The sequence below is a fragment of the Durio zibethinus genome, chromosome 16 (assembly GCF_047325235.1).
Source record: "Durio zibethinus cultivar Kanyao isolate XHJ-2024 chromosome 16, ASM4732523v1, whole genome shotgun sequence".
In the NCBI taxonomy this organism is placed as follows: Eukaryota; Viridiplantae; Streptophyta; class Magnoliopsida; order Malvales; family Malvaceae; genus Durio; species Durio zibethinus.
Genome location: NC_143177.1, coordinates 22153799 through 22177579, shown reverse-complemented (window position 1 = coordinate 22177579; position 23781 = coordinate 22153799). Strand labels below are relative to the sequence as shown.

At 33.9% G+C, this 23781-nt stretch overlaps 3 protein-coding genes and 2 pseudogenes across 6 annotated transcripts; 2 read left to right on the top strand and 3 right to left on the bottom strand.

Moving 5' to 3' along the window:
* Window positions 1-1303: 1303 nt before the first annotated feature.
* LOC111298679 (cytochrome c biogenesis protein CCS1, chloroplastic-like) lies at window positions 1304-5164 on the bottom strand. Of its 2 annotated transcripts, none has more exons than XM_022893401.2 (8): window positions 4674-5164; window positions 4131-4350; window positions 3933-4044; window positions 3363-3635; window positions 2838-3103; window positions 2291-2447; window positions 2110-2193; window positions 1304-1810 (listed from the first exon to the last, which is right to left on the bottom strand). In XM_022893401.2, exons 1-8 carry the CDS (start codon window positions 5050-5052, stop codon window positions 1655-1657), a joined length of 1647 nt encoding a protein of 548 aa, XP_022749136.2. In that variant the 5' UTR covers window positions 5053-5164; the 3' UTR covers window positions 1304-1654. The 2 variants fall into 2 exon arrangements, with proteins under 2 accessions (XP_022749136.2, XP_022749137.2); XM_022893402.2 differs by having other exon boundaries at window positions 4263-4350.
* Window positions 5165-5539: 375 nt separating this feature from the next.
* LOC111298380 (transcription termination factor MTEF1, chloroplastic-like) lies at window positions 5540-6843 on the top strand (annotated as a pseudogene).
* Window positions 6844-9929: 3086 nt separating this feature from the next.
* On the bottom strand, window positions 9930-11446 carry LOC111298678 (UPF0496 protein At4g34320 pseudogene; annotated as a pseudogene).
* A 3621-nt stretch (window positions 11447-15067) lies between these two features.
* LOC111295637 (dolichyl-diphosphooligosaccharide--protein glycosyltransferase 48 kDa subunit-like) lies at window positions 15068-18920 on the bottom strand. Of its 2 annotated transcripts, XM_022889211.2 has the most exons (13): window positions 18582-18920; window positions 18328-18464; window positions 18109-18234; window positions 17703-17756; window positions 17483-17596; window positions 17248-17303; window positions 17097-17138; window positions 16694-16769; window positions 16495-16566; window positions 16280-16405; window positions 16075-16179; window positions 15629-15712; window positions 15068-15377 (listed from the first exon to the last, which is right to left on the bottom strand). In XM_022889211.2, exons 1-13 carry the CDS (start codon window positions 18853-18855, stop codon window positions 15330-15332), a joined length of 1314 nt encoding a protein of 437 aa, XP_022744946.2. In that variant the 5' UTR covers window positions 18856-18920; the 3' UTR covers window positions 15068-15329. The 2 variants fall into 2 exon arrangements, with proteins under 2 accessions (XP_022744946.2, XP_022744954.2); XM_022889219.2 differs by lacking the exon at window positions 16280-16405.
* A 1120-nt stretch (window positions 18921-20040) lies between these two features.
* Window positions 20041-23059, top strand: LOC111295647 (NEDD8-conjugating enzyme Ubc12-like). Of its 2 annotated transcripts, none has more exons than XM_022889232.2 (6): window positions 20041-20093; window positions 21094-21207; window positions 21672-21780; window positions 22278-22356; window positions 22453-22569; window positions 22645-23059. In XM_022889232.2, exons 2-6 carry the CDS (start codon window positions 21099-21101, stop codon window positions 22780-22782), a joined length of 552 nt encoding a protein of 183 aa, XP_022744967.2. In that variant the 5' UTR covers window positions 20041-20093; window positions 21094-21098; the 3' UTR covers window positions 22783-23059. The 2 variants fall into 2 exon arrangements, with proteins under 2 accessions (XP_022744967.2, XP_022744976.2); XM_022889241.2 differs by having other exon boundaries at window positions 20041-20139.
* Window positions 23060-23781: the final 722 nt, after the last annotated feature.

Genomic DNA, 23781 nt, shown 5'->3' with positions numbered 1-23781 from the left:
ATCATTAAATTTTTATAAAAGTTTTTTATAGCAAAATTTTTATAAAAAAAAATCTAAAATTTGAATAAAAAGGACGAGTTTCAAAAATTATTTATGTATTTTTTTCATAAAATTAGAAGAGTTTTATATAAACGGATAAGCATCTTTTCTTCTCATAGACATAATTGTCTATTTTAACTACACAAAAATTGTCTGTTTTTAATAATTAAAATTGTTTTATTTTGAACAAATTTATCTATCTATTTTATGCACAATTAATTATTTGTTTTTATTTTTTATCTGTTTTGAACATATTATAATCAATCAAATACTTATAAACTTTAAATTAAATAAAATTTTATAAATTTTAAATAAAATAATATTTTATTTATTATATTACACGTGTCCAAATATCAAGTGTCATTAATTAAATATTAATACATACTAATTTTTTAATTAATGCAAGACCAAATTTGAAAAATCAAGTCCATTAGTGACTCAAATCCAATAGACTTTTACTTCTCTTAATTGAAATGATTATTTTATCATTTTTTTTTTTCAACGTAAGATTATTTTTATATTTTATTTTTAAAAATCTCTAACAGATTCGTTGCATCACCACTCGTATATGCATTTCTTTAACATAAAATACTTGGATTTTACAAATGGTTATGGCCTTGAGGTATTCCGAGCTTTGGAAATGGTAGAAAGTGTAATCGCTCTTCTTTTCGTGGTCAATTTCCAGGGGGACTGGCTCAGAGTTGTTGGTTTTCTTGATCCCTTTATCGTGGCATTGTAAAGCCATACCACTGGCACTGCTGCTGGCATTTAAAGAAAAGAATCGTTTTATTTTGGGATATTTAACAACAATGACATCTATAGAAATATGATGGAGTCAGCGTTGTTTTCTCAATAACTATGGAAGCATACTGTTCATGTTAGCTTTCATTCTGGAATCTGTTCTTCCTTCTATCAGAAGAAATAACAAATGAACGAAAAGCAGCATCGATGAAGAGGAAATCTTGAGACCAAAATTCGACAATTCATCGGTCATTTGTGTGACATGAACAGAAGTTGCCACTTTGCAGCTCTTTCACAAGTCTTACCAGATCAAATCATCCATGTTGAAGACTTCCACAGACGCCAACATGAACTCGAGTTTTACTGAACAGACTACAAAAAGAAACAAATATTATTTCCTCATCTAGTGTCATCTTCTCAGACTTTATTGTTGTTTTTCTGCTTGTCTCCCTCTTTTTTCTGCTTAGACACATACAAATACGGACCGATACATGTCAAACCCAGAATCATATGATAGAAAATGTTGAAGGAACAATAAAGAATGGTATTTCTATTAACAAATATACTTTTGGTAGTTTGAAGCTTTAAGTCATAAGTGGTTAGTATTAGTGGATGTGGAATTAGGCTTGGATTCTTTGCCCTGTGAAGTACAATAAAAAACTGTACATTTCAGAAACTCAAATTTTGCTCCTTTGCTGCCAATGTGTGAATCTGGCGTTGTCCATGACTAGGGTGTGAAACGTCTCACTTGAAAGTATTCTCACTTTTTAATTTGGAATGAAGTTGAAATGGGACAATATCTTGATTTTACCTGAAACTTCAAAGTTGTACTTGCTTGTATCCTCATGCTTTCGCCTATCTGGTGCCTCAAAAACTAGCCACCAATGCTACCAGGTTGCTTGGAAATGGAAGAATCAACTATTTCGGGAACCCTATCAAGCAAGCAATTCATCTCATCTGGAAATTCAGCCTTGGCTCGATTAGTCTTTCCCCCAACAATAACTGTTGTCCCATCTTGCAAGGCCCATATCTTATATGCCAAAGAAAAAAGAATAGTGAATACATAAACACATGGTTGATTCCAATCATTGTTAGATTTATGGTAATAAGACAACGAGCAAACATAAAGGTTAGATGCTAGACATAGAGTGCAATCAGTTGGATTAATTTTATTATATTATATACATTTTTTTAATTATTAATGTAATATTTCTTCCCAAGAATCAGGTAAAGTGATCACAAAAAATTGAGATGAACAACAAAAGTCAACTCTGTAATTCTGTCTTAAAACATTCTTACGTAAACTCATAATGGACATCTACTTTTCACCTGTGCATGAGATAAGTAACTGATGCAAGTTGTGAGCATTAGAGCACCAAATCCAGCATAGACAGTTGCGACCCCTGGATCAGTCTGAAATAAAGTAAGGTTGTCTGTTATTTAAGATGAAAATTTTGTTTTAAGGAAAAATTCCACAATTTGTAGTATATGAAATCTTTTAAGTGGTCACCTTCAAGTCAAGACCACTACTGCCAATTGCATCAACAATGACGATTTTTGTTCCATCAATCTCAATAGGAAGCTTAGAGTTAGGTCGTCGCACTCCAGCAAATTTCCCTTGTTGATCATATAGGAAAATAGATTGCAGATCACGAGCAAGCATTGATCTGAAGTTTCAGTTGAGCAAGGGAACAAGTTCAGATCAAGGAAAAATTAGCAGAAAAAGGAAAGAAAAGGTAGGCATTGACCATCAGCAATTCACCCAAATATACTCATGTCAGCTGATCCCCACCTCAGGCTATAAGACCTGTATCTGCCTAGGATGATAATCTAAAGATCGACTGTCTAGATAAAAGATAAATCACATAGCAATATAAGCATAACCAAAAACAAAGCTTATTAAAAACTTCAACAATTTTTTTTCCTTCCAATTTCAATACTTTTCCCTTAGGTTTTGATTTTTTTAAGTCAGTAAAAGTAGAACCTGAAAGTGTAGGAAAAGAAATTTTCAGACAAGTTGATATGCATGGAAACAAAGCTGTAAAAGATATACATACATTCCCTTGATATTAGGAGAATCAGTGTCCCATACTGGTAGAAAGGTCCCAAAAAGCTTCTTGTCTCCATTGACCTTCATGGGTGCCATTGCCAAATTGAATGGTCCTTCATCATCCTTAAGTACCTGCAGTGCTGAAAAACTCCAATCTGTCTGGTATATGGTGATCCCACCATACCTTAAGGGGTCATTTACACTAAGTGTTTTCCTCATTACTTCCTTGCCATTGAGATCAAATAATGATAGATCGGTGTGAAATTGTGAAACCTGAAACAAGGGGCAAATAAATTAGAAGAAGAAATCCTTGAATGAAGCAACAATTAATAAAATTAAGCATGGTTAAGCAACAAAAACTAAGAAATATGTCCAGTTAGCAATTGATTAAAAAAAATGATTCCAAATGGAAGGGAGTGTCAGGAAGATTTTGACAAAATAAGTCATCAGTACAGACTAAAGAGCAATTGAAGCTCTACCATAAAGTTCCCCTCTTTATTTGTCTTCAAACAACAAGAAAATCAACATTTACCTCTCCACTGTCATAGTAATCCATGTAGAATCTGTTCACATGAACTTCGGTATTGAAAGCTTCAGTTGGAGTGGAAAGAAACCCGGTTGGGCCCAGTACATCTCCCATAACAAAATTGAGACCCTGTGGAACGGTGACTGACCCTCTGAAGCTCCCAGTTGCACTAAGAGTTCCACCTGCCATTATCAGCAGCATTGCTAAATGTACTCCAATTGGGGCAAATCGACCAGCCAACCCCTTAAAAGCATACAGTGATGGTCCTTTCAAAAAAACCTGTATTAACCAAACCATGCATTGTGGAGAAATGCACTTAGAGACAACATTGTTTAAGGAGAGCTAAAATAAGATAAAACATGATGACTAGTAATTTAGAGAATAATAAAGATATTCTGCAATTAGATGACCTGGATCCATATGGGAATGAGAATATTCTGATACTTACAAGAATTCAAAATGACCCAATCTATGTAACTCTAGTAATTATTAAAGTAATAATCAACCAATGAGGTGTGAAAATTAAAATAATATATAACATGGCAAACAAAATTAAAAAAAAAAGGAGAATATAACCTCATATCCGGCTCCCATGAGAACAACACCCAAATCTTTAACTGATGCTCTAGGAAGAGTGTCTGAGAATTCCTGCTTTCGGATAGCATCAGCTGACTGCAAAAAGCTCCATCTGCATTATGGGATTTTCCCTAAGTAGAAAGCATCTCCAACTTATTCCAAAAAGAAGATGATAAGAAGTTGCTGGAAACATCAAACCTTCTTGCAACTTTAACAAGGGGGATTTGTGTGGTGTAAGTGCAGGCCATAAGTGATGTACCAAGAAGAACCAACGTTCCTAGAAAAATGGGAGATGAGAACATGTGGTCTAATCCTAGGGTGAGAACCCACCTCCAAGTGAAGAATCCCAAAACTGGATTTTCTTCAGGGTATTTTTGGAAATAGAATTCTGGGGCTTCACCTTGATCAATTGCAGTACCTAGAAAATGATTGCATAAGAAAAGGCCAATTCCACCAATGACAATGAATCTGGCTAAAACTAAAATCCTCATTTTATTAACTTTGAACAGAGTTTGCTAGCCTGCTAAATACTCGCAAAAGACATAAACAGGAAAACAAGACCAGCTAGTTAAACCTATGTTCCAAGAATCTAGTTTCCATTTTTGCAAAACAAAAGAAACTAAAAACCTAACTTTTACATGTACCAAATCCATTCATACCCAATTCATCAAATTACATCCCTACCCAATAAAAACTGGAAAAAGAACAAAGTGAACACAAAGAATGAAAGACTAAACTTACCAAGAGCCATAAGGCCAGCAACACTGAACATTTCTCCAATAGCCAAAGGCAAGTTAGACAAAACAGCCAAAACTATTTTGGGCAACTTCCTAAACAGCCCCCAAGCTCCACCTCCACTCTTTGGCTTAGCCTTAACTTCTTCATTACTCAGTTCTGGAGCAGAATCCGGTAGCAAAATCTTCTTGGATACGTTCTTTCCATCATTTTTACGACCTTGAGAGGTTTTCACTTTGCAAGTAATGGTGATTGAGAGAAGTCTTCTGCTGAAGAGAGTATGGGGTTGCGGATTGAAAGTGGAATGAAGAAGAGAGGATTTAAAGAGATGGGTTTTGGGTACAAAGAGTTTTGGCGTTTTTGATGGGTTTAATAGAGTTTCCATTGATGGATTTCTGGAGCCACAGTTTCAGTGTGTTTTGACAGGAAGTGTTGGTTAAAGGGGTTTTCTTTTTGGTCGTGTAATAACGACCGTTGCTGTCGGCTTATCCTAAGGAGTGTTTTTATCCGTTTTTTAAACCTTTTACATGTGTGGCCGACGGGCGAACGTGGAACCAATCTTTTTGTCCTTTTTTTTTTTTTTGTTAATATCTCTGTATTCATTTTAATTAATTTATAAAAGAGTTATGTTCTCTAAGTGTACTAATAATACATGTAAAATCACAATAATTAAAGATATATAAAACTTATCAAATTAAATAAAAATTTCACAAAAAGATTACAAATAAGTGAAGTTCACCGATTCACAAATAATTCTAACATTTTAAAAATGTAAAATCAAAGGACTATAAATTTAATAAAAAAATTATTTCGTCTTTATCAACGAAGTTTTTAAATTTTATTAAGAAAATTTTATTAGGGAAACTAATAGAATGAAGGTACTATTAGGATCGATATATTAAAAATAAAAAAAATAAAACAAAAAATGCATTAATTTTTAGTCCACTTATAAAATTAAAAAATTCTACTACTTAAACCTCAAATTTAATTGCCAAAACTAGACAGATAAGAGAGAAGAAAAAGAACCTTAGGTCTTCAAATCCCAAAGAAACAGCCACACAAAATTGCAGTAGATTTATCTTTTCCCGCTATCCCTGCCCCTTGAAAAAAAAAAAAAAAATGCTGCTTCCATATCTCCAACTACTAACACCCAAAACCCCGACTGCCCTTTACCTCAAATTCGGCACTTCTTGATCACTGACTTGCATGCTTCTGTCCAAGAATCAGGCGGTTTGATCTTCAACTGTCGTTGCATCTTGTTTTCAAACGTGGAATATTGTTTGAGGCCTACCCTTACAAACAAACAGAAGGGTGGAGAAACTGAATGTGCCAAAGAAATAGGAGGCATTTCTTTTGAATACCAGGGTGGAGAAGCTAAGGGTCAAGATTAAGTTCTTGAGGAGCATAGGCTTGAAATATGAAGAGGCTGCAAGTTTTTGTGTTAGAATGCCGGCAATGTTTGGGTACAATATTGATGATAACTTGAGGCCAAAGTATGAGTTGTTGGTGGAAGAAATGGAGAGGAGTTCGGAGGAACTGAAGGAGTTTCCACAGTATATTGGGTTTAGTTTGCATAAGGGGATAGCACCAAGGAATTGGCATTTGAAGTAGAGGAATGTTCAGATCGAGTTGAATAGGATGTTGTTATGGGGTGATGGAAAGTTTTACTCAAAATGGAAGTGAAATTTGAAGTAATTATCTTCTCACATCCTCTAATCATATATCCATATACCATTTCCTTTTCTTTTATGGGCCTGAGAACTTTTGTGTCTTTTTGTGAACAAATGAACCTAAAGATCCATCCAAGCTGTTTACATTAGGTTTTGTCGGATGAAGCCCCAAATGTCCTGTTTATGATCAGAAAATATGAACTATTTGACCCACTTTTCCTCCAGATTCTGTATTCTCCAATTCCATCCCCACTCTAAAGATCTATCCAAACCCTCAACCATTCGCTTATCCTGCAACAAATGCGAAGTTGGAAATATATATGATCAAGTCAATAGAGCAAGGCTTTTCATTGTGAATAAACTGGAATTAAACCCCAAACTCCACTCTCCCCCAAAAAAGAAAGCATAGGTGGATGGTTTATGTAGACACTTGTTTTGTTTGGATTGACTTAAATTAATTAGGATTTTTATTAAAAGATAATCTTTGGGTAACCAATCGTACCCGTACAAAAAATATTAGCGGTGGATGTCCCAAACGAAAAATCGTTACCACAGTTTAATCAGTCAAGAAGTTTTCCAGCAAATGCCTCGGATAATACACAGAGACAAGCATTAATGCAAAATGTGCATGACTCAAATGTTGAATCTTTATGCAAGTTTGGTGTGAAAAAAAGCACTTACCAGGAACCACAGCTTCAACTCTGTTTTGTTAACAGTTCAATGTCAGCTCCAATTTATGCAATCTTGGCTTCCTTCGAAGCCTTTTCAAGAGGCCATGATTTCAGCAACAAGGCAATGTCAACATCACCAAACCTGCTCGAATGGTAACGTTATGTGTCCTTCAGAATTTTAACAATAGCACCCAGTCTAGTTATCTCCAGCTCCAAAGTTTCAAGGTTGTGTCACTTGAACCTGGAGTAAATTAATAAAAAAAAAAATTATACACTTTTTCACCCAACTATATGTGGTCACTAACAATGCAGATAAAACTGATATGAGCTAATAATTTTTGTCCATTGTCAAAACAAATAGTGCATCGAGCAAGATGATATTGCAAACACAGACAAGAAGAATGCACTTATACCCACAAAATAGATGGATTTGTATCATTGAAAAGAAATGTCATCAAGTTTTGCAACACTATTCCTTAAATAACTCGAATTAACAGCAGAATAGATATACCTGAAACTAGCTCTGTTGAAGGAAGCTTTATTACAGCTTGGATGGCTGACTTGTGTGCCACCCACCATCGTCTTAAAGTAGTACAACGCCGATGCACCATACAAACAGATAGTTAACCAATTAAACATATAAGCATCACTGTCCATCCTTCTTGTACAATGTCTTTGGGGTTGACCCTTCTAAAGTTCATATTCACGTCAGAAGCATTACCCTGGATGACATCCCAATATCCGAAAGGGAGGTAACTGCTTAACTGGTTAATGGATACATTCCAATTTAAGGATCGATTGATTTCTAATTTCAAGTCTGAAGGTTGTTTTCATCGGCAAGGAATAGAATTAGTAAACCTCTCATGCACGTGTTTCACCTTTTTCTCATTCATTTGGTTTAAGATTTTTGTATCTTTTATCTTGTGCCTACATGGTTTCCACAGCTTATTTCAACACGCGTCCAGCACCAATCTTCATCTTTGTCAAAACTTGTGCTTAATCCTAATTCCTTGCAAGTTTTTAATAGGCAAACTTGATAACTATTCATTCATAAGCAGCATTAAAATGCTCTTGCCAGCAAACTTTTACTTTCGACTAAAAATGGTAACGGTTCGGATTGAATTAGATTTAATTAAATTTTTTCATACGATCTGAACTAAACTGAATTGAATTTTAGTGATTTAGTTTAGATTTAATTCTGGTTTTTTGGATAATATATAAATTTATAAATTTTTAAAATTTGATTCAAATCTAAATCGAAATTTTATTCGATCTAAACTAAATTGAATTTTACCGGTTCAGTTTGATTTAATAGTTGTTTTAAATTTAATTTATTTTAATTTTTATATATTATTTTTATTATATTTAAATAGATGTAGGTAAAAAACAATTGTTTTTATTTTATAAAAATTTAAAATATATATAAATAAAAATCATATAATTCGATTCGATTTTTTTTCAGCTTTTCATGTTTTCATTCTAAATCAATCTAACCTTAATATATATATTTAATATCCGAAATCCAAACCAAATGAAAAAAAATAATCTATCCAAATTAAATATAATATTACAATTTCGAATATTATTTTTTCGATTTTTTTCTTACCTCTGCTTCCAGCATCTCCTGAATGGAGCTATGTTCATGTTGATAGCTAAAATAGCCTGTGCCTACATGGTTATGCTACCTGAGAAGAGAGCCCTGATGGTGAATCTATCTGGTTGTCAAATTCTCTTTTGCTCATGTATTCAGGTATCAATGTTGTTGTAAGGGTTATACTTTTATGTACAATAGAGTAGAATTTTAGGTTCAAATGTTCATTAACTGTACGAAATCTCTAATAAAATGCAAAAAAAAAAAAAGGTTGGGCGAAGAGTCTGTCATTTCTCACTTTATAGATATAAAAAATGGCCATTTGTTTTTATGGTGAATGTTGTGATCAGTGAACTTATTTTACAAAGTCAATTTCTTAAATTATTTGGAAACCCTTTGTACCAATTATATATCTTTAATTAATTTCATGTCATCCTAAATCCGAAATCTCGAATACTAGGGAGCTGAGGAAACGTATCCTTTCACCTACTCAGGCTCCATTTCACGACAGGGTTCAATCATAAAACACAGTCTCCATTATGGTGGGAATGCTCGCACCACGCTCCAAATCATTCTCCTTTCTTTCCCAGTCTTAAACTCAAGAGAAGGGTTCTTTAACTATCACTGAAAGTGTCTGGAAACAAAACAAAACGTGGGTAGTCAAAAGCTATATGTCATTGACATCTCAACTGTTATCATCATGGTCCTGAAATTAGTGCAGTTGAAAATAAGTAAATAAATTCATTTATCAAAATAATCTTTATCCTAATAAATGGAATTAAAGCCTATAACATGAATTTTCAACCCCCAGTGGCCCAATCCGCATCTGATATAATGAAAACTCTGGAAACGTCTTTATGATGCCTCATCTGACATATTGAAAACCCTTTCACAGTTAGGTTGTGAAGAGAAAAAATAAGTGCGTTCCTGCAAGGGTGATTTTCAGGTGAAATACAGTAGTAGGCAGCTTGTCCAGTTGATTATTTGATATAGAACCGTGAGAAAATGAAATCAAAACTGAAGCTAAGTGCCTAGTAAATATTGGGCAAATTTAGAATGGTAAACAGGCTTTTTTCAATGTCTATTTCCACTTTCATATCTGAAAACCTACCGGAGATGGCAAGTTTATAAGTTTTAACAATCATGAAAGGATGTCAACGGTGTTAGTTGAGTTTGTAAAGATACAAATATTTCTCTGGTAAAGTTTAAATTCGATTCTGTTGCAAGTGGTTTTTCCATGAACGATTTATAAATCTAATATAAGTCTCCGATTGCAATGTGTTTTGACTTTATTTTTTGTTAAAAACCGTGAAAGAAAGAAACAGACCTCTGAAATAAAAATGGGTAGCCTACTATTGAAATATTCAATAATTACATAGAATAAAAGAACATTTCCAAAATGGAAATAACAATATCCATGACCTAAACTTATATAGAAGGAATGAAAGTCAATGCTAGTCTTCAATTATTTTCTTACAACATTAACTCAAACAAAGATGTAGCGTCGGAAATAGAATGTTGGAAATCACTCAATTTCATCATCATTATTTTTGTTGCTGTCAACATCGTTAGCATCAAAATGAAGTAGGTAGATTTCCAGGACTCAAAAACAACAGTGTCCAGCTCAATATTTCAGTTGTTGGGATGTTTTATGATCCTTTGCAGAACCACGCTCCATGCTCTCCTAATATCCCGCCTACAAATATCGGCTTGTTGCCCCAACTCCTCCACATTCTTCATAAACAGTCCTAGCTTCTTTTTTATTTCTTCTATGCCAATTTTTACAGCTTCTTCCTCTAATGCAGAATCTGCGTTTTGAAAGAGGGCTTCAATTTCAATCTCCAATCGCTCAATGAGAACCCGGATGTTATCCAAGTCTTTAATAGCCCCATAAGAGTTCCTGCTTGCATTGAGCTAATCACTTCCATCTATCCTTTCAATTCATTTTCATAGTGTTTCCAGAGAGAATCAATCCACTTCCCATTGAACCCAATGGAATAGAAGTTGCAGCAGCAAGAGCTGCAGCAACTGGAGGGGCAGCCATAGCTGCTGCCACAACTGAACAAATCAACACGGCAGCAAATGTAGCAACAAATATCATAGTTGATACCTTACGCCATGCATGAATGTACTTGAGCATTTTTGTCGAGCTTGTTCTTTCGGAGTTGAAGTTTCTCGAGCGTCGCTATTTGCTGCCTATAAACAGATTGAGAGATATTGAAGAAATCCTCAGTGAAAGGATCACCAGCTACCTTGAAATTCTTCAATTCTTCCGATTATCTTTCGTGCATTAGTCTAACTTTAGCAACCTCTTGTTCATCTCCAAAAGACATTCCGTTACCTCTTTCAGTGAATCAAATGAAAGTGCTCGAACTTCAACACCAACTGCCAAAGTGTTGATGACTTGATTGGTTCGAGCTTGGACATTAGTGTTAAAGGTTTGCAAGTCTATGTCTAGCTCGCAAGTCTTCGTATGATTTCCCATAGCTCTGTCAGATCAGATCTAAGCAGTGAAAAAAAATCAAATTCAAATTCAATTCTGCACCTTTTCCAATCTCTCAGATTGGAATCTGGTCCAGAAAGTTACAATCGTTTTCTTTGACAAAAGGCTCAGATGAGCAGAAGCATGAAAAGGAGATTGTTACACCAGAAAATATATACTATACACAAAAGTCATTAGGATTTCGAACAATTTTAATTTTAAAAACCCCCCGAGAAGATAAATCTAGAAAACCCAAATAGAAAAGAAGAAGATAGAGGCTTTGAATTTTATCAGAACAGAAAGATTGCCATTAACAGAAAAGAAAATGAGGGAGAAAAGTTGATGGGTTTCTTAAATTTAAAAAAAAAAAAGCATTCTATCTCTAAAAACCTCTTCTCTTTACTGATGTTGTTAGGGAACACCAAAGCTCTTGTATCATTTGTTGAGGAACACTACAGCTCTGATACCATTTGTTGAGCTAAAAGCCTTCAATCCAATCACACCAATGGAAGCGAAATCAAACAATAAAGCAAACACACAAGAGACAATAATTTAACATGATTCGATCCAACTGACCTACATCCACGGATGAGAAACAAGATCCACTAGTTGTAGAGAATTACAAACTTATATCAAATCATCAACCTCACTCAACAATCAATACTCATAAGACACTCTCAATCTCCTCTAGTCCTATGGAATATTCTCAACCCAAACAAACACAAACTTAAACCCTTGTGCACCCTTTCAACATAACCAAACACATCCCATATGCTCCCATATACCATACCTATGTGGACCCTTTTAATCTCCTCTAGTCTACTCACAAACAAACATACACACCCATAAGACGTAAAGCCCCAATACTCCTATGAGGTGTCTATCCCACAAAACCCTACAATTCTCTTACATTTTTTTCTCATCCGTGGATGTAGGTCAGTTGGATCGAATCACGTTAAATTATTATCTCTTGTGTGTTTGCTTTATTGTTTGATTTTGCTTCCATTTGTGTGATTGGATTGGAGGCTTTTAGCTCAACAAATGGTATCAGAGCTGTGGTGTTCCTTAACAAATGGTATAGGAGCTTTGGTGTTCCCCAACAAGTGGTATCAGAGCGAGGTTCGAGGTTTAAGGTTCGTGGGCCCAAGAGATCGTGAAGCAGTGTTTGAAGATGTCTGAAGAAGGTATGTCTGGTATGTCTATGCCTAAGTTTGAAATTTCGTTATTTGATGGAAAAGTAATTTTATGTTATGGTAAAGTACGATTCAAGATCTGTTAGTACAACAAAGGTTTGATCAGGCATTAGAGAGTAGTAAGCCTGAGGGAATGTCTGATGCTAATTGGAATAGGATTCAGAAGAAGGCTGTTAGTACTGTTAGATTGGCGTTAGCTCCAGAAGTAAAGTACAGTGTGTTGACTGAGAGTACTCCGAAGAGTTTGTGGGATAAGCTTGAAGGTATTTATGCTTCGAAGTCGTTGATTAATAGATTATGTTTGAAGATGGATCTGTATTCTCTGAAGATGGAAGAAGGTATGAGTCTTCATAATCACCTGAATGAGTTTAATAGATTGGTTTCTCAATTGCTAGCGATTTCTGTTGATGAGTTAAAAGATGAAGAGAAGGCTTTAATTTTGCTGTCATCTTTGCCCAAGTCTTATAGGCCTTTAGTTTAGACTGTGTTGGTAGACAGGTCTACTTTGAAGTTAGATGATGTGACTGCCCTGTTGCGTGAGAATGAAAGATTTATGGGAGCTCAGAACTCATCACCTGGGGAGAATACACTAACTGTAAAGGGTTTTGATCGAGGAAGGACTCAAAAGAGGATTGATGGATCAAGATGGAGATCCAAGTCAAGAGACAGAGATTACAGTGATGTAGAATATTATTATTGTGGTGAGAAGGGACATATCCAAGTGCGCTGCAGGAAGCTGAGAAGGGATATGGCTGCTTTCAAAAGGGCGAATGATGAGAAGAAATCAGATGAAGAAAAGAGTGATACTGCTGCTGTCGTGTCTGATGATGATGATGTTGTTTTGACAACTTGTGTGGATGAGATCCAGACTTTGAAAAGTGATAAAGGTTGGGTTTTAGATTCAGCTGCTACAGTTCATGTTTGTAATGATAGAAGTTGCTTTGTGGAATTGAATGAGAATGAAAAGCATGGAGATATTGTGGTTACTAATAAAGAAAAGGTGCAGATTCAAGGCATTAGGAGTGTTCGCCTTAGATCTCATAATGGTGTTATTAGGACACTTCATCATGTAAGGTATGTACCAAGTTGTCACTACAATTTGATTGTTTTAGGTGAGTTAGCTTCACAGGGGTACACATTTTATGGTAGTAATGATTGGTTGAAAGTGTATAAGAATGATAGTGTGATTCTACAAGAGAATAGGGTCAATCACTTGTACATGTTTGATGGAGGCTCAGTTACTGGAATGCCTGTGATGAAAGAAAAGAAGAAAGGTAAGCATGTTAGCTTTGCAGATACTGTTGAAGTGTTTGGAGATTCAAGTCAAAGGAGGATTTATTAGGATTTACCTTGAATCTCAGAATCCCACATCGAAAGTTAAGTAAGTTTGAATTTGTCTTGTATCCCACATCGGGAGTTTAGTAAAGGTATAAAGGGTTTCACTCTTATAAATTAAATGTTTTGGTTTTAGTTTAGTAATCCCAGAGAGTTAGACACCAAGAGAATAGCTAAGTGAGTAGGCTATTAAGGGTGTAATTGGGTTTGGGGTTAAATTTTGAGTAAGGAGTTTTAGGAGACTTTTTTTATTCTAAAAGTCTTACAATTGTAAAGATTTATTTGATAGTGAATTAGGTTTAGAGTAAGTCATTTTAAGTTGGGTCGAATCAAATATATTTGTGTGTTCTTATTTTATTGCGCGTGGGTGTTGTTTTTTCCAACAATTGTAACGCGGTTACTAAAAAAGGAATAGCTTTGCCATAGCTGAAGCCTACAATACAAGGAAAGAGAAGCTAAAAACAAATCAAATAAATAAAAGCTTTGATTTTTGTTTCTTGTTTCGTATTTTTGGTTTTTTAATAAGGAAAAAAACGAGAGAATGTTTAGAGACAGAAGGATTAACCTCCAAGATTGAAGGTGACACTTGATATTGAAAAGACTACAAGTCTTTTAATTTTGAAAAATACAAACTCTAGTTTGAATTTGGTTACACATCTTTTTTGTTGGTAATGGAAAAGTGAATGTTTTAGTTCTCTATATAACAATTAGTTAAGTTTGGCCACCTTGGCACAATTATACGCCCTGTAAGTTTTCTATTATTATTTAAGTTTCAAGGACGCCAGCAGGATGAATTTTTTACATATTTGAAGACTTTTAAGATTGAATTTGTTATTGCAAAATTTTAGAACTGAAATAGAAAATGGTTAAGTTTTAGAACTAAAATTGTAATTATTTCAATTATTTTTATTAAAGCAGCCTTAATAATTATAAGATCAATTTTTTAACTTATTCCTATTAAAAATTGACCTACAACGGTGAACATGTATGATGTACCTCTCATTACTAAAAAATTTCACTACTTGGAGACTTGAATGAATTGAATTAATTCCAAAGGTTTTATTTATAGATGGGCCTAGACACTTAAAACTACAGTTAAGAGCAAAAATAGAATATTAAAGCAAAACGAGGGGCCGAAACATAAAAACAAACAAGTTTGGTGGCGGCTGGCCTTCAAATCCCAAATGAGCTGAAGGTAAAGGTTCTTATCATTGGCGGCCTAAATCAAAATCCAGGGGCTCCGCTGAGTACGCCTTTTACTTATTTTTCTTTTCTTGAAGGCTCTCCTACTACCACCACTACCATAAAACATGGTCTGTTACCAAACTGATTTTGGCCTGCTTTAATTCTATGGTCAAAATTCTCCACTCACTATTTACAAGCTCTGTTTTATTCAAGTTGGTAATGCAACAAAAGATGTAATTTTTGCTCCAGTTTCAGCAGGAACGAGAATAAAACTTGACAAAATTCATGCTCCTTCGTTTAACACTTGGTAACCAGATAAGTGGCACCACTTTGGGTATCATATAAAAGCATTTCTGATAACGCCATAACGGCGTGAAAGAGTACTAGGGGGAAATGATAGATAACTCATGATGGCATTTTATCTAGCCACTCAACAAAATAATGCATCAAAATTTAAACATTTCTATCGCATCATGGTTCACGTAAAAATTTTGGATCCAACTATCAGCAGCATGCATGCTAGGGATGTTACAGTCTACTTGCTGTATAGATGGACAAAGGAGAAGATGAAGAATCCTGTCATCTGCATCAAAAGCCCACATCAAAAGTTAATACATCACCCTAGGGATTTCTACGAAAAATAAAGGCACATTAATCATGGCGATGACAATGACAATGCAATAGAAACATTTAAATATCTCACAGCAGACTCTTTGCCAATTATTTCAAATAGTTATCCCTCCAAAACCTCAAATCCTGAGGATTTGTTATTATTGAGATGAACAATTGGCTTATAAGTTATACCGTTAACAAAGAAGAACAAAAGTGTCATACCATAGAAAATGCAGCTCCATAGTAGGGGTAAGCAGCTGGTATGAATCTTTCATATTCATTGTGTCTATAAGGCCTGACTGGAATCTGCAATGCAATTCAATGTGTTGACAATTCACACAGCAAATCAGAAACCAGCTTTGCAAAATAAAAAATTCCATGAGATGTAGAAGAACCACAAAAGAAATGTCTCCACAAAGGCAATTACGAATAACAATATTTAAATTGGTAAAAATAAGATTATTTTGCTAAAAGAGAGAGAACCAAGTTCTTAGCAAATTAATTACATGAAATTAACCAAATATAAATCAATGTCTATGCTAATCTTTTGTGAATTTTAACTTCTATTACAAGTTTCCATATTTCAAATAAAATCAGATAACTGGTAAGAGAATTAGGTCTCAAGCAAGAAATTTGTATCCAGAATCCTGAAAAACAAAATTTGATACCTGCTTTGAAAGGGATAAACTTGTATACCCAAGCTTTTGGTACTCAACCTTGAATTGAAAAACACCATAAACATCTGGAACCTTAAATGATGTGGAATAGAGACCCTGCAGGACAAGAATAGACCAGAACTTTTATATGGATGACTTCATATTAAGAGCAAGCTGATATTGCAAACCATATGAGCTCAAGAGGCAAATAATATACGTTTTTGTTATTTGATAGAGTTTTTAAAACATAGGGGCTCATCAGATAAAACTGCAGTTGGACATCATCAGCAATGTATGGCTCCCAGCTTGTTCCAGACCACTCATAGATCTCGACTGAGTATTCCTTCATGAAACAAGCCCATTTCATTTCGGTAAAATTTCTAAAAAATGCTACTCAGCATTACATCAAAAGAGACAAGGTAGAAGAATTACCAACTCATCATTAATCCTGTATAAAGCAGGTTCATTAGTTTCTCCAACTTTGTGGTGTTTTACATTTACAGCCTAAAGAACAAAACATTTGTTAATATATGCTGTATATAAACATACATAAAAAAATCAGATGCTTAAAAATCACGCTGCAATACAGGAATCGGCTATTTTTAATGACAAAGTTTATCAACATGCCTACCTTAAGATGACCTCTTTCGTGGAAAACCCATTTGCTAAGTTCAGTGAAAAACTGCTCGTTACCTGATTTCTCATGTCTGCCATCAGAAAGAACATTTCTCAAATATGTCTTGTTTTAAGCACATCAGTTAAAAAAGAATCCTAGCATGCAAGTAGGTGCAAGTGCAAAGACATAAACAAAGTTGATTGTAAAATTGGAAATGCAGCTGGTATCATCCTTGATAGGAAGATCCATACAAAAGATGAAGCTTTGATATGGGTTTCATGTGATGATTTCAGCGCAACCTAAGAACTTGCTTAACTGTTTCCTTTTATTTACCAAGAATGTATTGCTGCTGATTTGTTTATGATTTCTCAGTGTTTTATATTGAAAGGGTAGTTTATAGAGTTACAGATTCACTCACTTGGTTGGGCTCCCAGACTTCTGCACACCAGATCTAAATAATCTGACAACATTTAAACAGTTCATCAAGAAACAAGACGTGCTATTAATTACAAAATCAAAAGGAAAATTCAATAAGGAAGCAATCACTTAAAAGTTAATATACTACATACCGATTGCTAAACATACTTAATGAGCCAGTTATCAGAATCCGTGCATTGTTCCTTGCCTATAAAAGAAATTAAAAAAAAAATCATCTTATTTGAACAGCTTGCTATATTTGAGTCAGAACAACCTACGTTTTTTCCATTCAGCTTGTGCAAAAATATCCTAAAACAAGATGGGAAGTATAACGCTTTCATGATCTAGACGTGCAGAAGATATATGAACTGATGAGTATTGACCTACCTGCACAATTGAAACGAGGGAGATAGCAGAACCAGTCAACAATGGTGGAGTTGACAGCTTGGACTTGGGATTAGCTGAATAGGCAGATGGAGAAGCTGAGAGAACTTTTAACACCTAAAAAAGAGTGTGATGTATGAAGATAAAAAAAGATTATGGTGGTCATTAATAAATTGATGTATATGTTCTTTAAATTCTTGCAAACCAGATTGAAGCAGCTTACCAAGCTATTGGCAGGATTCAATGAATGGCCAATGCCCTGGAAAAGTACAGGAGCCTGTGGTATGTTTAATGAAAACTAGTCAGAAATCAAAACAATTATACCCGTAATGCATAACAAGCAATGAGCTTCCAACAGTATATCAGTATTCATTTAAGCTCATAAAAATGTGTAACTACTTTATCGTAATTGAAGGACGTACGCAAATGGCTAAAGAACTCAATGCAGTTTAGAAACCTAGAAAATGTCATAAGCAAAGTGCCACAGTAGTACCATTTTACCATGGCAGAAACAACCTCAAGTGAGAGACTAATGATTGGCGCCACCATCAATACTTGCCCATAAAATTATCTAGAACCTAATAAGAGGACTAAGACTGTCAATGCTAAATGCTGGCATTTGAACTTACGTCAATTTTCTTGCTTCCGAAGATCACATCAGACTTAATAAAATCATCACTGGCAATGAAAGTATGATCTCCTTCTGTTTCTGAAACTGCATAGCTAGTGTGATCAATAACCATAGACAAAGGATCCTACACAAACAAACAGGGAAGCCTTAGTGAACAATCAAGTGGAGAAATAACAAGGATTGAAGCTTCAAATTAGATAATATAAATGTGTCTGACCTCATCAAAATCAACTCCACATTCAGTGGCCACTTCCCGAATCAAGTCAGAAGCATTAGCATCCGCAGCAATAATTAAATCATGACCCGAATCAACAAAATTGATAATGGCAGCAAGATCTATAGATCCTCTAAAACCTAATTAAACAAATACATTACCAATTTAAACGAGAACGCATTAACAAGAAAAAGAAAACGGCAATAATTCGTCTGAAAATATTAAAATAAAGAAAAAGAAAATGTGAAATAACTGACGTTCAGTGGAGGGGCAGAAAAGGATCAAGGCATCGTAGAGATACTGGCCGTAGCGTTGCAAAGCGATCTTGGGATCATCGGCGAGTTTGAAGTCTAGGTCGAAGCCGCGCGATTTGAGGGAATTGAAGTAGAGGGAGTGAGACGACTTGATGGCGAAATCGTCGAGGAGGACCAGGACTCGGCGATCGGTCGGAGATTCCGGAGAGAAAGAATTGCAGAGAAATGGAAGAAAGATCGAGATCAAAGCAACAAAAATCACCCACAATTTCCCCATTTTAGGGATTAGGGTTTTAGTGTTAAACAACTTCGGGAGATTCAGGAATCTACTACTACAATTCCACCCAGTCCGAGTTTTTACCCTTTTTCTTTTATTCGATGATTCGGGGATTTAGGATTTTTCTTTTACTTTTTGGTAAAATTACAAACCTTACCTGAAATTTTATCGGAATTCCTTCCAACTCCACTATTTTCTAACTTTATCTGACAAATTAAAAATTTAAAGAAAATGATATATTTTTTTGCCACATAAAAAAATTAGATTAAAATCTAAATTTTAAAATACACGAAAGGAAAAATTAAATATTATAATTTATATATAAATATACCATTTGCTTCACATCAAATATATCTATAATAAAAAAATTATTATATTATAGTTATGTTAATGTAAAAATATAAAATATATTTTTAATTTTATCAAAATTTTAAATTATATTAGTTTTATATTGTTTTGTATTATTTTTATGTCGCATCCTTCCTAATATCATAATATTAAAAAAAAAAAGCAGAAAAAGAAAAAGTGGAAAACCGACGCCACATTGCCAAATTTACCACGGCTCTTGGTTTGTGATATCGTGTGGCCGAGCTATCTTTTTTTTATATGCACTTGCCTACACCACCACAAAAACCTTCATCATTTTACCATGAAAAAAAAAACCATTTCACTTATAATTTTTTATTAAAATCTTATAATTATTTAGTTATAATAAAAAAGTATATAAAAATACATCACTTATAAGTATAAATTTTAGATCATATTTTAATAAATTTTAAATAATTAATTATAATGAATCTATATCATTTATAATTTTTTTATTATAATTATTTAATTATAATAAAAAATTATATAACAGTTTGTCATTTAAAATTCTGAATTTTATATAATTTTTTAATAAAATATATTTGATATAAACAATTATAATTATTAAATGTGATATACTTAAAAATACCTCTTTTCTTTGGTGGCAATCTCTTATTGGTAATACTGACCGATGCGTAGATTTAAAAAAGGGCGCATAGCAGGGAATCGCAGAAGCCCGTTTCATCGTCAAAAGCGAAAGAAACCAATAGTTGATGACGATAATTGACCTCGTGAGAAAATACCCAAAACAGCACCAAAAAAAAATATTTTTACTTTGTTTTTTGCAATATATAGGCACTTTCTACGCTGTGAGATTCCCTCTCAGCTCTGATTTTATTTACTGCGAAAGCCCTTTGCTTGTTTTTTCACCGGTAAAAGGACCAACCTGATCCGCGTTTCAGTCTTTTGCATGTTTATGTATCTGTCTTTGATTCAAAGAGCTTTTTCTGAATTGGAATTTGGATTTAGTTTTCTTTTCCTGTTGTTTTTGTTTTCCTGTGGTTATTTGTATGTTAATAAACGGCTAAAGGTCCACTCGTGGTATTGCTTTTGGTTGGATTTTGGTCTTGAATTTGCTTGAAAGAGGAATATTTTGAGTTTGTTCATTTTTTTTTTTTTTGTGGATTTTGATGATGACTCTAAACCTTGGATTGTTTTGGGGTTCAGTTCATCATATCATCTTTCTTTTTTGTATTTGTTGAATCTCTATATGATTCTTGGGTGATAGTTACGAAAAGATCATTGGAATAAGGTTGGCCTCAAGTTATCAGTGAAATTCAACGTTTGTTGGTTTTTTAAAAGATTGAAGATTTGCAAATTGTTCATTACTTGCTTAGCTATTTTGGCTGTCTCTCTTCTGTTTGTGATCAAATTACCACTTGCTTTCTTCTTTCAAATTCACTTTCAAAGTTTTGCTTTTGGGTGTAGGGTTTGATTTCCAATTTCCCCATACATTCTTCAAAATGCTTGGTTTTTATCTATCTGATGTGTATCTTAGAGGTTGGAAATTTTGACCAACTTTTTCCATGGCAGTGCTTTCTTCTTTACTGATGTAATTTCTTGAAGATTTAATTGTTTGGTTGTGAAATAAAGGCTTGTGGTTTCTTGGTTTGATGTTAGTTTAGTCTTCTCTAGTGTTTTTTTTTTCCTTTGGGTATTTGATGAACATCTTACTCTGGGATGCTCTCTTTTGCAATAATTTCTGGATATGCTAGTTTGTTACGAGAATCTCTATTCGAGTGTCTTTAACGTGTTTATATGTTGCACACAAGTCCCTCAATGTGTCTTTAATATGTGTATTCTGCACAAGAGTTCATTAGGTTTGTCTGTTATGTGCCTTCCATTCTCATTTCTTATATTATCATAATTTAGGAACAATGATCAAGCTATTTAAGGTCAAGGAAAAGCAGAGGGAAATTGCAGAAAATGCCAATGGGAGGGCACCTGTAAAGAAGCAAAGTGCAGGAGAATTACGTCTTCATAAAGGTTTCTCGATTTATATTTTTTTATAATTGTCATGTTTAGTGACTCTTTGAGACTATCATTACTTGAATCAATTTTTTACTTGCTTTAATAATAAATGGTTTTGATAAAATTGGTTATTGAGGCTTTGATTCGACAGACAGAAAAGATGAAAGTGTCAGTTCCAGTCTTTTAAGATTGCCTATCAAGAAACATGAACTGCCATGTTTATAAAGTTGGAGTTATTTTTATTTATTATGAGAATTTGTTGGTTGATTTTACAGAATCAAGAAAATTGTTAGCTCATAATTGGGTTGTATTTCAAGAATGATCTGTAAAATTTTCTTCTTCTAATTGTTTTTAGAACCTGTTAATTTGTTATGAAAAACACTTAGTCATTTGAAAATTGTACTCCATTAATCCAACTACAACTAGCGTAAGTTACCTGTAAGAGTACCTACTCTGAATTTGTGTGCCTTATTTTGTAGATATCAGCGAACTGAATCTACCACAAACATGTAGCATTTTATTTCCCAATGGCAAAGATGACTTGATGAACTTTGAGGTTACCATTCAGCCTGATGAAGGTTATTATCTGTAAGTGATTTTACGCACATGACCTCCTTATTTTGTTTAAATGATAACTACTATTGTAGCCCTCTTTCTTTCAACACTGGCTTCTTTCTTTACAATCTTTTTAATTTTAGGTCTGAAAATTATGCAAGACAAAGGATTGGTGTTTTGTACTGAAGATCAATGGCTGCTAAAGTTTTCTTGTGTTGTCCGTTTAGATTGTAAAATTTTCTTTAGCAACTGGGTGGTTTTTGACCATTACGGCATTTAACACAGTTAATCAATGAGATTGTGCAATCTAATGCGGCTATCTTTATGTCCATACCATGCATTAAACCCTGGTGATTAAAATTGTTTCCAGGTGCCTTACAAGTTACAACCAGGATTTTCAATTGTTTATGAGTTTAATATTTCTGAAGCTTTCATTAGAAAAATCTGAGCCAAGCACTATGTCAAGTTTTTTTGCTCTTAATATGCGATTCTTTCTTGCATGCAAGCACTTATTGCATTTTTGGTCGCAGAGGTGGCACATTTTTATTCTCCTTCCAAGTTTCCCCCATCTACCCTCATGAAGCACCTAAGGTCAAATGCAAGACAAAGGTACACAAGGATGTCTTGATCATAATGAGGTCACATTTTAATGGTGTTGGTTAGCTAAATGGTCAATCAGTTCTAAACATTTCTTCTTGTTTGCAGGTGTACCACCCTAACATTGATTTGGAAGGAAATGTTTGCCTCAATGTTCTAAGAGAAGATTGGAAACCTGTTCTAAACATAAACACTATAATTTACGGATTGTTTCATCTCTTCGCGGTATTGATTTTTCTTTCGCAACATTTTGCAACTTGGTTGGTGTATTTTAATTACAGTTTATGATTGTGCATGCAGCAACCCAACTATGAGGATCCCCTCAATCATGATGCTGCAGCTGTCTTGAGGGACAACCCGAAACTGTTCGAGTCCAATGTGAGAAGAGCAATGGCTGGTGGATATGTAAGCCAAACCTTCTTCGCTCGTTGTATGTGAGCTGCACTTGTATTAAAAGCAACCATTTGCTTGAAGGCTCATCGTTTGTAAGACTTGCGTGCTGTTAGGAGACATATTCTTCCGCACTACGTGAGGCACGCTTAAAAGGTGTTTGTGCTGCTGTAACTATATGATGTGTTTGTGAAATTGGATGGATCATCATAATTTTCGTTTTATGAGTGAAACAAGTTCGGATGTGGAACTTGTGACTTTTTTTTTTTCATGTATTTATCTGTTTCATCTTTGCAAGGAAGAACATGCTTTATCCTGCGGCCTATATTTTTTACTGGACCATTCTTTGCTTAAAGTTCTCATTCAGTTTCCAACGAGTTGTTCTCTAAAAGAATCGGTATACCAGTGGCCAATCTATATATATATATATATGAGGATTAGGATTAACTTATATCAGCATAAAATTAAAAAGTTTTAAAATTTTTTACTTATTAATTTTAATAGATCCAAAAGATGAAAAAGTCAAGAGAAGAAGAAAAGAAAAATGGATTAATCTCATTTTTGGATTTATTAAAATTAATTATTAAAATTTAACCATTGATTTAAATAAATGTAAGGGAGTAGAGAAATAAGGCCAAAAAATTAAAAAAAATGATTTAATTTTATCTATTGAATTTATTAAAATCAATAATTTAAAAAAGTTTTTAGTTTTATGCTAATGTGAGTTGACACCGAGGTTTTAGTTTTATACTGGTGTAAGTTGATATTGAAAGAATCGAGTAAAAAAATTAAAAAATTGAAATAATCTCAATTATTGAATTTATTAAAATTAATGATTAGAAAAAAATATAATTTTTTTTATGTAAGTTAATTTATTCCATAGATATATGTATATATAATATATTGCTCATATAAAAATATATACTTTAAAAAATTGAATGAAATATTCTTTCTGGGACACAAGTATTTCAATTTGCACAACATTGCTACATAAATTAAACATTTTGAAAAAAATTTAGCCACTTTTACCACGCCATTGGTTTTTGC

Coding starts and splice junctions, on each gene's coding strand:
- LOC111295637 (XM_022889211.2), bottom strand. CDS start 18,855: ATGGGGAAATTGTGGGTGATTTTTGTTGCTTTGATCTCGATCTTTCTT. Junction 16,406..16,494: donor ACAGGATTAATGATGAGTTG/GTAATTCTTCTA, acceptor TGTTTCATGAAG/GAATACTCAGTCGAGATCTA. Junction 16,180..16,279: donor CTCTATCAAATAACAAAAAC/GTATATTATTTG, acceptor CTTGTCCTGCAG/GGTCTCTATTCCACATCATT.
- LOC111298679 (XM_022893401.2), bottom strand. CDS start 5,052: ATGGAAACTCTATTAAACCCATCAAAAACGCCAAAACTCTTTGTACCC. Junction 4,045..4,130: donor CTTGTTAAAGTTGCAAGAAG/GTTTGATGTTTC, acceptor CCCATAATGCAG/ATGGAGCTTTTTGCAGTCAG. Junction 3,636..3,932: donor TCATGGGAGCCGGATATGAG/GTTATATTCTCC, acceptor TGGTTAATACAG/GTTTTTTTGAAAGGACCATC.
- LOC111295647 (XM_022889232.2), top strand. CDS start 21,099: ATGATCAAGCTATTTAAGGTCAAGGAAAAGCAGAGGGAAATTGCAGAA. Junction 22,357..22,452: donor AGGTCAAATGCAAGACAAAG/GTACACAAGGAT, acceptor TCTTGTTTGCAG/GTGTACCACCCTAACATTGA. Junction 22,570..22,644: donor GATTGTTTCATCTCTTCGCG/GTATTGATTTTT, acceptor TTGTGCATGCAG/CAACCCAACTATGAGGATCC.